Raw genomic sequence first — 12510 nt, 5'->3', positions numbered from 1 at the left:
ATTTGTAAATATATTACTTTAAACTTCATTATGTACATACGCATTCACTCCATTGCATGGGCACTATTACTAGCATACACAACTCCTACCTCACCCTCTGCGGGGAAAACAATCTAAGATGGAGTCGACGCCCATGCGCAATGGAGTCGAAATGGGAGGAGTCCCTTGGTCTCGTGACTCGAAAAGACTTCTTCGAAGAAAAACAACTTGTAACACTCCGAGCCCAACACCAGATGGCGGGATGTGCACAGCATGTGAATCTGCAGCGAGTAATGCCAAGAACAGATGTACACTGGGTAAGTGACATTTTCCATATATATATCTATCCACAAACTCGTTGTCAAAAAAACCCAGAGGCATTCACCTCAGAGTTAAAAAAAAGAAAAAACGTACCGTGACTCTAGTGCAGTTTCGTGTTTATTGAAAATTCAACAGGAAAATCCTGACACGTTTCGGAGCCTTCGCTCATTGCTCACAGGTCAAACACACACCATGTTTTGTGAATATTTAAATATTTACTTGTTTCTCACTCCACTAAATAAAACATAAACAGACTACTACTATCCCTGAAAATTCAACTCAAAGTGTCGGCTGTATTGGAGTGGTCCAAATAAATTCTACAGTAGAATTATTATCAATAAACACGAAACTGCACTAGAGTAATGGTACGTTGTTTTTTAACTCCGAGGTGAATGCCTCGGGTTTTTTCTGACAACGCGTTTGTGGATATGAGAGGGTTCGCCACCCTGCCTGTGACTCACCGCTCATTGAAAGAGGCTGCAATGAAGGCAAAGTCGAAGGATGGATATATAGATATAAATATAGATCTAGAGAGAGAGAGAGAGAGAGAGAGAGAAAAAAAAAAAACAAAGGTTACAGGGACGATCTAGTTAGGCTCACTTTTTAAACATACAAAACTATAGAAATTCACCAGTTATAGTTAGTTATCTCAAGTAACTATAATTTGTGCCCTGAGATAACTATAATTCATGCCCCCCGCCATGTACAGTTTGTTCCTCAAAAATGTTACTGCAAACGTCATTGAAAACATCAATGTAATATTATCAGAGATGTCATGAGTGCCTTAATTTGCAGTGCATGGCGAAGGCACGAGTTATAGTTACCTTAGGGCACGAGTAATAGTTACTTGAGATAACTCTAACTATAACTGATGAATTTTCCATGGTTTTGTACGTTTAAAATGTGAGCCTAACTAGAACATCCTTGTAACCTTTGTTTTGTTCAATTAATTTCTATGATTTTTTAAATTGTACTTCCGAACTATGTCCCTGTAACCTTTTTGTTTTTTTGCAGTCAATTTCTATGGGTTCTTTTTTAACATATAGTAATTTTCATTACTATATGTTAATCCATCTACCACCGCCGCGCATTGCCAGGCCCCGAGGCCAACCCACTATAAGCATCCAACCTTGCACGGCCTTCGCCGTGTGCACGCGAGGTTGCCCGCAAGACCTGCCTGCAGTCAGGCCCTGTGGCCAATTCTCCTAACCACCCAACCCTACGCTGCACACAGCCCTTTGGCCGTGTACGTTGGGACTTGGCCACGGCCTCGCTCTCTGGGTGTGAGAATAGGTGTTTGTGTGTCTATCTGGAGTTGAGAGTTTCTGTTTGGGTGTCAGAGTGCGTACGTCAGAGGTTTAGTGGGTGCATAAGTGTGTGTGCGTGTCTGAGTGAGAGGGTGCGTGAGTGTCTGAGTGGGTCCGTGAATGGGTGCATCAGGGTGTGCACGAGGGTCTGAGTGGGTGCATGAGGGTTTCAGGTGGTCTGTGAGTGGGTGTGTGAGTGGGTCTGTGAGTGTCTGTGAGTTGGTCTGTGAGTGTCTGGGTGTGTGAGTGGGTGAAAGATTGAAAGTGAGAGAGAAAGAGGGAGAGAGAGTTGTTTTAGGCTTTGTTGTATGATATACCCAGAATGAGATATTTCTGCACAATTTGAAAAGAAAAATTGATTTTTAAATTTAAAATAGTAATATCACTTTTCAGTATGAGCCTTAAACATTTGCAGTTAAGAAGCAATTAAAAGAGGGAAATTACTACAGCCTGAGTCAAAGCCTCGACTCTCATGGTGAAGATCTGTCATCTTCACTGTTGCGCCTTAATCTTTTTTTTATTTTGTAACTATTTTCTTTGCCCTCCCAGCTCATTTTTTGTTTTAAATTTTTGGTGGCCCTTTATGGGCTATGTGGGTCCGCGGGGGGAGCCTCAAAACCTTCCTGCGGTCCCTGCTTATTTATTTATTTTGCCCCTTACGGTCTATCTGGGACCACATGGGGGGCCTCAAGGTCTCCCCCATGGTTTCATTGCATCAGTAAGCAAAGAGCTGCTTTTAATAGCAGCTCCCTTGTTGCTAGAGCAATGTTTTCATATCTGCGTGCAGGGAAAACAGATCAACTCTACTTTCTAACAGCGTGACATGTTTGATAGGTCCTGCTGTCAGAAAGTGGAGTTGTTTGCTGTGACTTGGTTGGCTGCCGCCAAGCCACAGTAAACGGCTATGTCCTAGGGGTGGGTCCCGTCCGGCACTGTGTTGCTGGAGGTGCATTCTTAGTGTCTTCCTAAATTCTGCCCTGTGGACACCTTAACCCCCAAAGACTGGGAATGTAAGTTGAGTACTTACCGGCAAATTGTATTGTTATTTTTCGTCCCCTAGGATTGCATTGCTTCCTATGAGACATTGCCCTAAGTATCTACTTTTTAAATTGAAAAGTATTACTTACTTGTATAAGTGTATTTGCTACATGAAAGTGATCCATTCTTGAAACTGTGCTTACCTGCAACAAAGATCCTTTTGGTTCTACAAATGAAGTAACAAAGTGTATTTTTGATACATAAAACATTGGCCTGGAGTTAGTCTTTGAGAGTGTGCCTCATTTCTTGACTGTGTGTGTAATAACAAATGCTTAGTGTAGGAGGCTGGCCTGGCTTGTAGTGGGTACCAAGGGGAACTTACACTCTGTGCCAGGTCCAGTTATCCCTTATTAGTGTAGAAGAGGTGTTTCTAGCAGCTTAGGCTGATAGAAGGTAGCTATAGCAGAGCAGCTTAGGCTGAACTAGGAGACATGCAAAGCTCCTTCTCTACCACTGGTGTCACATGCACAATATCATAAGAAAACACAATACACAGATATACTAAAAATAAAGGTACTTTATTTTTATGACAATATGCCAAAAGTATCTCCGTGAGTACCCTCAGTATGAGGATGCCAAATATACACAAGATATATGTACACAATACCAAAAATATGCAGTAATAGCAAAAGGAAGTAATGCAAGCAGTGTATAGTTACAATAGATTGCAATAGGAGCACATAGGTATAGGGGCAACACAAACCATATACTCCAAAAGTGGAATGCGAACCACGAATGGACCCCAAACCTATGTGAGCTTGTAGAGGGTCGCTGGGGCTGTAAGAAAACAGTGAGGGTTAGAAAAATAGCCCACCCCAAGACCCTGAAAAGTAGGTGTAAAGTGCACCTATATTCCCCAGAGAGCACAGAAGTCGTGATAGGGGAATTCTGCAAGGAAGACCAACACCAGCAATGCAACCAAAGTGGATTTCTGGACGAGAGTACCTGTGGAACAAGGGGACCAAGTCCAAGAGTCGCGACAAAGTTGAGAGTGGGCAGATGCCCACGAAATGCCAGCTGAGGGTGCAAAGGAGCTGCCACCGGATGGTAGAAGCTGTGGATTCTGCAAGAACGAAGAGGGCTAGAAACTTCCCCTTTGGAGGATGGATGTCCCACGTCGTGAAGAAGCTTGCAGAGGTCTTCCCACGCAGAAAGACCACAAACAAGCCTTGCTAGCTGGGTTTTGGGTGCTGCTGTGGCCCAGGAGGGACCAGGATGTCGCCACTTGGATGAGGAGACAGAGGGGCGCCAAGCAAGTCAGGGAGCCCTCACAGAAGCAGGCAGCACCCGCAGAAGTGCTGGAACAAGCACTACGAAGAGGAGTGAACCGGAGCTCACCCGAAGACACAAAAGGGAGTCCCACGACGCCGGAGGACAACTCAGGAGGTTGTGCACTGCAGGTTAGAGTGTCGGGGACCCAGGCTTGGCTGTGCACAAAGGAAATCCTGGAAGAATGCACAGGAGCCGGAGCAGCTGCAAATCACGCGGTACCCAGCAATGCAGTCTAGCGTGGAGAGGCAAGGACTTACCTCCGCCAAACTTGGACTGAAGAGTCACTGGACTGTGGGAGTCACTTGGACAGAGTTGCTGAGTTCCAGGGACCACGCTCGTCGTGCTGAGAGGGGACCCAGCGGACCGGTGATGCAGTCTTTTGTTGCCTGCGGTTGCAGGGGGAAGATTCCGTCGACCCACGGGAGATTTCTTCAGAGCTCCTTGTGCAGAGAGGAGGCAGGCTACCCCCAGAGCATGCACCACCAGGAAACAGTCTATAAGGCGGCAGGATCAGCGATACAAGGTCCCTTGGGAGGTGCAGGTCAGGGGAGTGGTCACTCCTCTTTCCTTTGTGCAGCTTCGCGCCAGAGCAGGGCTGAGGGATCCCTGAACCGGTGTAGACTGGCTTATGCAGAGATGGGCACCATCTGTGCCCATCAAAGCATTTCCAGAGGCTGGGGGAGGCTACTCCTCCCCAGCCCTGACACCTATTTCCAAAGGGAGAGGGTGTAACACCCTCTCTCTGAGGAAGTCATTTGTTCTGCCTTCCTGGGCCAGGCCTGGCTGGACCCCAGGAGGGCAGAAACCTGTCTGAGGGGTTGGCAGCAGCTGCAGTGAAACCCCGGGAAAGGTAGTTTGGCAGTACCCGGGTCTGTGCTAGAAACTCTGGGATCATGGAATTGTCTCCCCAATGCCAGAATGGTATTGGGGTGACAATTCCATGATCGTAGACATGTTACATGGCCATGTTCGGAGTTACCATTGTGACGCTGTACATAGGTAGTGACCTATGTATAGTGCACGCGTGTAATGGTGTCCCCGCACTCACAAAGTCTGGGAAATTTGCCCTGAACAATGTGGGGGCACCTTGGCTAGTGCCAGGGTGCCCACACACTAAGTAACTTTGCACCCACCCTTCACCAGGTGAAGGTTAGGCATATAGGTGTCTTATAAGTTACTTATGTGCAGTGGTAAATGGCTGTGAAATAACGTGGACGTTATTTCACGCAGGCTGCAGTGGCAGGCCTGTGTAAGAATTGTCAGAGCTCCCTATGGGTGGCAAAAGAAATGCTGCAGCCCATAGGGATCTCCTGGAACCCCAATACCCTGGGTACCTCAGTACCATATACAAGGGAATTATATGGGTGTACCAGTATGCCAATGTGAATTGGTAAATTTAGTCACTAGCCTGTAGTCACAAATTTGGAAAGCAGAAAGAGCATAAACACTGAGGTTCTGGTTAGCAGAGCCTCAGTGATAGTTAGGCACCACACCGTGAACACACTATGAGCACTGGGGCCCTACCTGGCAGGGTCCCAGTGACACAAGGACTAAAACAACATACATACAGTGAAATATGGGAGTAACATGACAGGCAAGATTGTACTTTCCTACAGTTCTCCTTTGCCCCTTCAATGAAAGGTGATAGATGGTAGATCAACAAGTCATCTTTTGATTGTTTTACCGTTTATTCTCTATCCAGGTTTAAGCCCAGAAGCTCAAATTGATTTAAAAGGTTAACTATGTTTTTTGGTTTTAGAGTATTGTATTGCTTAACCTGTATTTGTAGAGCAGGTGTTCAGGATTGATTTCTATTTTCGTTACAAATTTAGTAAACACAGAGTACTTAAAATGATTATACATCATAGATTGTTTGACGCCCTGCTGCTTCTTTGTGTTTTGCCTCAGACTTGGTAAATTCATTCTGAAGATCACTCACTAGTCAAATTTGGGGTGGCACCACACTGCAGTGATTTGATTCTGATTGTGGTTGGAACAACAAATTCAGGGCCAGACTGTGAAACCAAAATCAGCCCTGGGAGAACTTTCTCAAGCCATGCTTGCTCACTTTGTGTTCTTGTGCTGATTCTTTCTTTCCATCCATCTATTCTCACTCACTCCTTTCCCTCTCTAATCGCTTTCTAAATGCTTGTACTTTTTCTTATGTGACTGCTGGTGTCAAAAAGCGATCAGTTAGAAAACCCGGCAATTAGCTGAAAATAAAAGGAGGGAGAGGAGCCATCTGTGTTTGTACTGTTGAGCCAGAGTCTTGGTTCTTCCTTCACTTATGTAGACTGGTTCTGTCTTTGAATTGATTCTCGGATACATTGCAGACAGCTGGGTTCGAATGACGTCCAGCTATGGTCTTAGGGAAGTCTCCTCGAATTATGTGATTCCGCTATTACGTTTCCTGCATAACTATTGATCTGCCACATTAGCCACACAAACCATCATCTATTGCATAACTTGCAGATTTTATAAAAAATAAAGCTGTATCTAGCTCAAACGGATCAAAAGTTATTAAAGATGTGGAGACGTGTTGCAGTGCATGGAAGGCTTTTCACAAAGGTAAACTGGTCACCTCTCAGCTGCTTATTGCTGGACTTCAGTGTTAAAGTGGTGCTAATGAGGTGAAACCTGGGTAAAAATGAAACAATACAGATGTAAGGCTATCACAAAATGTCCCTCATTATGCCGTATAATTTAACCAACTTTGGTCTTTTCCTGCTGCACAATTTCAGTTGCCCTTGTGTTAGTCTAAGGATGTTGTTAGCCACCCTCTCTGCAAGTTTTCTTTAATAGACAAAATGTTGCTGGCCTATATAATGATATTTCCTGTTAATGCCATGGATTTGGTATTCAAAATGGGCTGACATGAGCTACTAATTTATCAAATTCATTGTAAAGTATTGTAGATACACGTAGTATCGCAAGTGTTTTCTTTTTTACTTTGTACAAATGCATTGAGAGTCTGTTTTCTTTAATCAGGTGAGTTCAGAATTTCCTCCTCCTCTTTGACTGTGGAATTGTATCCCATGATAAAACGTGTGGTAGTATGACATGTTTACTGTTTTATTACAGGACATGATGAGAGCATGTCCTGAAGTTTACAGCAGATAGCAAAAAGCAGTTACACTTAATTGCTTGATGCCCCCATTGCAAAATCTCTAAACCACATATTTTTTTGTTTTGCATTACCAATGTCCACAGGTTCCATATCGCCTGCATGCTGTCCTAGTCCATGAAGGCCAGGCTAATGCAGGCCACTACTGGGCTTATATTTACAGCCACACCAACCGGACATGGCTGAAGTACAATGATATTTCAGTGACTGAGTCCAGTTGGGAAGAGCTGGAGCGTGACTCCTATGGGGGCCTGAAGAACGCTAGTGCTTACTGCCTAATCTACGTCAATGACAACATGCCTCACTTCATTGCAGGTAAATGCTTAGTTCGTATTACAATGACAAATGCCCGCAATATCTTCCTTAAAGTCTCATCTGGTTCAAGTACTTGCATGTAGAATTTATCCCTTTTCATGGATATTTGACTGAGATACAAATGCCCCCATTTCCATACTTTTTTTTTATTGTCTTATCTAAGCTAGCTATTTATTGTAGAGAGGGTGGGTGCAAAGGAAGTACTCCAAACTATATATTTTTTTTTTTATAGCAATGACTTTTAATTATGTTTTATGAGGGCTCTTTAATCCGTCTTTGGGGTTCACTGGCATTGTTCCATAGCCTCCAAAATACTTAAACATTCTACATAAGAGTTCATAATGGTTTGGTTGCTTGCAAAGAAGTCGGATAATTTTACAGTTGCCTTTGTAAATATACACATTTAGGGGATTGATCTGCTACATTGTGCTTATGACTTTGCACTGAGATGGTTTTCCATCCATACCTGGTTATGTGAGTTTAAGTGACCTCAGCTGCATAGAATGGGGGTGGTGGAGTGTTATTGGCGCACACCATTACGTGCAGAAATCAATGACAATGATGTCACTAGTCTTCAGTTCAAGGTAGTTGCAGATGTAGCGGCTGTGACGCTATCCTCCTACCATAACTGTGACAAATGCTACCTTTACCACTTAAAACTCTGGGGATGTTGGGTACTCTTAACTGTGACATGTTAAAAATGTTTCCTGTAAAGAGAAATATTTCTGCAGAAAAATGCTCATTTATGTATTTTTCTTGCAATTGATGCACAACCCTTGACCACATTTTCTACACTGTTTATGTGTACTTTGTTTTTATGCTGTGCTAGAAGAATTCAGGTAGTGAGGCAACATCACATGAATGAAAATGTATAGAAACTCACTTTTCTAAGATTTTGAATTTAACAAAGCTTTGCCCTTTTGTTCAGGCAGTGGCCTGTTGTCCAGGCACTTTTATATCATGTTTTAATTTATTTTCTAGAGGAGGCAGAAACTGGGTATAGGTGGACCGACCTCTGTGGTCTGCCTCCAGGACTGAAACGTTACGTGCAGGAAGATAACCAGAGGTTTGAACAGGAGGTGGAAGAGTGGGAAGAGGAGCAGACCCGCAAGATTCCTCAGATTGCACCAGCTTCTGTCTCGGAGTCTGAGGAATTCTCTTCAGCTCCAAGTGAAGGTTGTCAAATTACTGTTTAGTCTGATTTCAGTGCATTGGATGTAACAATTAATTTTTATTCACCCAGTGTTGTAGTTGTCTAATACTTATAACTTCCCAGAATTTCTGTCTGTGAAATTGACCATTGGAAACTTATATGTTGACACTATTGAGTAATTTTAAGTGCTCGAAGTTTCTGGTTGTGACTAGTCACATTTTAAGTAATGGAGTGGTTTATACTTGAAAAGATTATCATTATTACAGTTATTTGCGGCCTTTTAGTATTAACAATTAGTTAAAATTAGTTTTGAAGATTAAGCAAGAACTGACTTTTCTGAAGTTGGGATAGGGTAGCCAATTCTTTCACTGCATCTCTGCCAATAACTTGATTTCCTGGTGGATGCTTCTGACCGCCGATTGCTCACCTTTAGAATACCCAAGGTGCCTGAATCCTGAAGATTTAAAACAGCTTTGCTCCACCTGCCAGTAGGTGGCATCATGCAGCACCACACTTAGGGACAGATGTAGCAAAGGTTTTTACCCATTCTGTGTCTATGGGAAAAAGTGTTCGTACATATGGCCCCTATTTCCTTCTGCCCTCACAGTGACAAATAGAGCTGCATGTAAGAGCCAACGTTGGTTCCTTTATATCTGCTCCTTTATACGTGGACTCCAACCACCTTCTTGTCAGTTTGTGAGTTTTCTCTTAAATTCTGCATTTTTTTCAGGGTGCAAGGCAACTCAAGTCCTTAAAGGGGTGTGCCCTGATGAATTCAAAGGTGATCCTGGAACACAAATCAAAGTTGTATGTCACAGAACACAGAGTAAAGTCACAGAATTGGCTGTCCTGCTTGAAGTCGAGAGCGCAGACCCATTCTTGCTCTCAGGGACGTTCCTGCATCATGTACTTGCTTCAGTCCACTTTTTCCAGTTTGTTGAAGAAGAAGCACATGGAGGCAAATGAGAATTTATTCTGCTTCCATTATTCTGTTTGAGAAGTTCGGAAGATGGAAGTGTTCCTCTCAGCCCTCTTCTACTGCAAAAGAACCAATTCTGCAACTTAACCTGGTGCACCCCGAGTTTACGGTGCCATCGGCGATATTGCAACAGATTGAGGCCTTTAGAGAAGTTGTATTGCAAATCTTTGCCATTCTGCCGGCTCCCTCTTGTGTGTGCATTCTGCCCCCACCATGCAGCAAAAGCCTCCAGGGGCTTACTGCCTGCGGGTCTGCCATCTGTGCCTCATGAACCCGTCTTCGGTTCTGCTCAGATGTCAGAACCAAACCAGTGCCAAAATCCATGACAGTTCCTTTAGTATCAACACGAGCCTGAATTGCACCAGCACTGGAGGAAATCCTCATCCCAATAGTCCTATCTGATTTTGAGCCAGATTTGTCCCGGGCCTGGTTAAAGTTACATCCCAAAACTGTACCAACTCACCCGGCCCAGCTCCGTCAGACTTAGACAGAACCATGGAGCTGCATTCCAGCGCTCAAATTTTTTTTTGACTTTGACTCTGTTCAGGGTGAAACATCTTTTAGAGAAGGCAATGGAGATAAGGTGGTTAGGACATTCAATATATGGACTTACAAGAGACCAGTGGGTTGGACACTTCTACAGACATTAGATATGCCATTTGATGGATCGCGCCTGTTTGGTGAGAAGGCTGATTCAGTGTTGGAACACTGTAAAGAAAAGCAAGCCTTGGATCGTTCTTTAGGCCTTTCTACTCAGACAACAGCGCCCTTCTCAATTTTGCCCCCTTTAAAGCTTCTCCAGAGGTTTGGCATACTGTAACGCCAGGACCCACAACCTCCACCATCCTTTGAAGATCAGGGGCCAGGATCTAGGAAATCACGTCCAGGCCAACAGGGCGAGCGCATTTCCCAGACCCCACTCTTGCGGTATCAGCCTCCAAGCAGTTTCTTTGCCCTTAGATGTATGTGACCACTCTGTGGGAAACAAGAAAAAACTATTCCTCCAGGGGTGGCTAGGTATAACATGTGACAGGTGGGTCTTTCTGATCGTCTAACAGAGGGTAGGCCCTACCATTCCTTTTCGAACCACACATCTTCTCCGACATTAGAGCATCTTGCAGAGCGGCACCTGTCCATCCTGCATCAAGAGGTGCAGGCTCTTTTAACAAAAGGACCCATAGAGGGGGTTCCACAAATTGGGAGTGACTGTTAACAACGCTATTTCCTCGTGGCGGGGAAGGACAGAGCCCTTCGTCCTATTTAGATCTCTACCCTCAGAATTCCTTCTTGCAGAAGGACGTATTCAAGATGCTCACATTGGCCCAAGTTCGGTTTGCCATGGATCCCAGTGACTGGGGTTTGGCTTTGGACCTGCAGTATGCTTGCTTTCATGTTCCCATTCTGCAATCCCACGGGCGCTACTTGTGGTTCCAGGTAGGCTAGGGGCATTTTTGTTTAGTCGTGGCCCCCCTTCAGCCTCACTATTGTCCCTCAGGTTGTCATGAAAGTGATGGTGGGGGTTGCAGCACATCATCAGAGACTGAGGAATTTACATTTTACTACCTCAATAACTCTGTTGAAGACAATCTTGCCACAGTCAGTCATAGACCATCTCCAGACCACGGAGAACCTTCTAACTTAATTGGGGTTCACTATCAATGTGCCAAACTCACATGTGATTCCTTTATAAAGACTCCCTCTCATCTGGGCCATTCTGCATATAGTGCTGTTACAGGCCTCATCTGCATCACAAAGAGCCCAAAGCATTCAGGCTGTGATCCAGATGTTTCAGTCTCAGTAAGAGTTGCTCTGAGACTTCCTGGCCTCCTGCAAGCTGGTTGTTGATTATGGCAGTCACATATGCGGTAGCACCTAAATCCTCAGTGGGCCCAGCACCAACGGAACCTGTCGGACTCCATCCAGGTGTTGGATAAGACTGCAAAGTCCTTCAGTGGTAGCAGAGCGACTCGCCTACAGTATAACTGAGGACAGACTTCTCTCTCTGCCCAACCAGAGCTGACTGTGTCGACAGCAGCATCGCTGCTGACTTGGGGAGATCTGAGAGCGGTAGATATCAGACCACTCAGGTTGCAGCCTGTTGGAGCTACGAGCAATTCACCTGGTGCTGAAAGCCTTTTTACCGCGGTTCAGATTCCCATCAGCAACATCACTGCTATGTGGTACTGTCAACAAGCATGGTGGGGTTCTGTGCCAAGAGTCTCTTCGCATCTGAAGTTGGCTCTTGCATCAGGGCTTTTCCCTGATTATGAACCACCTGGATGGATCGTTTAAACCCCAGACAGACAAACTCAGCAGTTGGCACCTTGAAATCATTATTTCATCTAGAGATGGCACAGGGAATCTTCCAGCAATGGAGAAAACCATAGATAGATCTTGTTGCCAACGTCAAGAGCATGGAATGTCAGATGTTTTGCACATTGAAGTGTTCAAGAAGGCTCTCTTTCAGAGAGTCATACCCGATAGAAAAAAGCACAGGATTCCTTTCCACTGCTGCTTTTTCTTCTGTCAAAACGTCTTAAAGGATCAGGAACAACTGGGCACAAGTCATCGTAGTGGCTCCGGATTGGGCAAGTAGTGTGTGATGTCCAGAACTTATGTCTATGAGCATCTATCCTTCGATGATGCTACAGCTTCTGAAGGATCTTCTTTTGCAGCAGCAACATGATCCAGCACCTGGACCTGCTTGATCTCAGACTTTATACATAGAGATTAAGTGGAGCCATTTGACTGTGTTTGACCTCCCACCAGCAGATGTCAACGTCATCACTGTTGCCAGGTGTCCATCTACAAAGTCTGTCTAGATTGGGGGCTGGGACAAGTTTGTGGCCTGGTGTGGCACCCACACTATGGATCTCTTGCAGGTCAACTGTTGTCAGTCTTGTTTGTTTTATCTCTGGTCCAGCAAGCAGTTGCATTGGGCAACATTAAATGTTATTTGTCTGCCCTTTTGGCCTTTTTGTGAAGTAGTTGTCATTATTCAAATCTGCTACGAGGTTTTTAA

At 44.6% G+C, this 12510-nt stretch overlaps 1 protein-coding gene across 5 annotated transcripts in view; it reads left to right on the top strand.

Moving 5' to 3' along the window:
* The window catches only part of USP28 (ubiquitin specific peptidase 28), a 427404-nt gene that overhangs the window by 209149 nt on the left and 205745 nt on the right, over positions 1–12510 (top strand). For all 5 annotated transcript variants that reach the window (XR_011201488.1, XM_069224386.1, XM_069224385.1 and 2 more), the window contains 2 exons: positions 7128–7356; positions 8338–8532. Coding sequence is in view for 4 of the 5 variants with exons in the window: in XM_069224386.1 (XP_069080487.1) it covers positions 7128–7356; positions 8338–8532 (424 nt within the window). In the remaining variant the exon portion in view is untranslated. The remainder of the gene's footprint in view (positions 1–7127; positions 7357–8337; positions 8533–12510) is intronic.

The sequence above is a fragment of the Pleurodeles waltl genome, chromosome 3_1 (genome assembly GCF_031143425.1).
Source record: "Pleurodeles waltl isolate 20211129_DDA chromosome 3_1, aPleWal1.hap1.20221129, whole genome shotgun sequence".
NCBI classification, from domain to species: domain Eukaryota; kingdom Metazoa; phylum Chordata; class Amphibia; order Caudata; family Salamandridae; genus Pleurodeles; species Pleurodeles waltl.
Note: the sequence above shows the minus strand (reverse complement) of the source record. Positions and strands in the feature narration are given on the sequence as shown.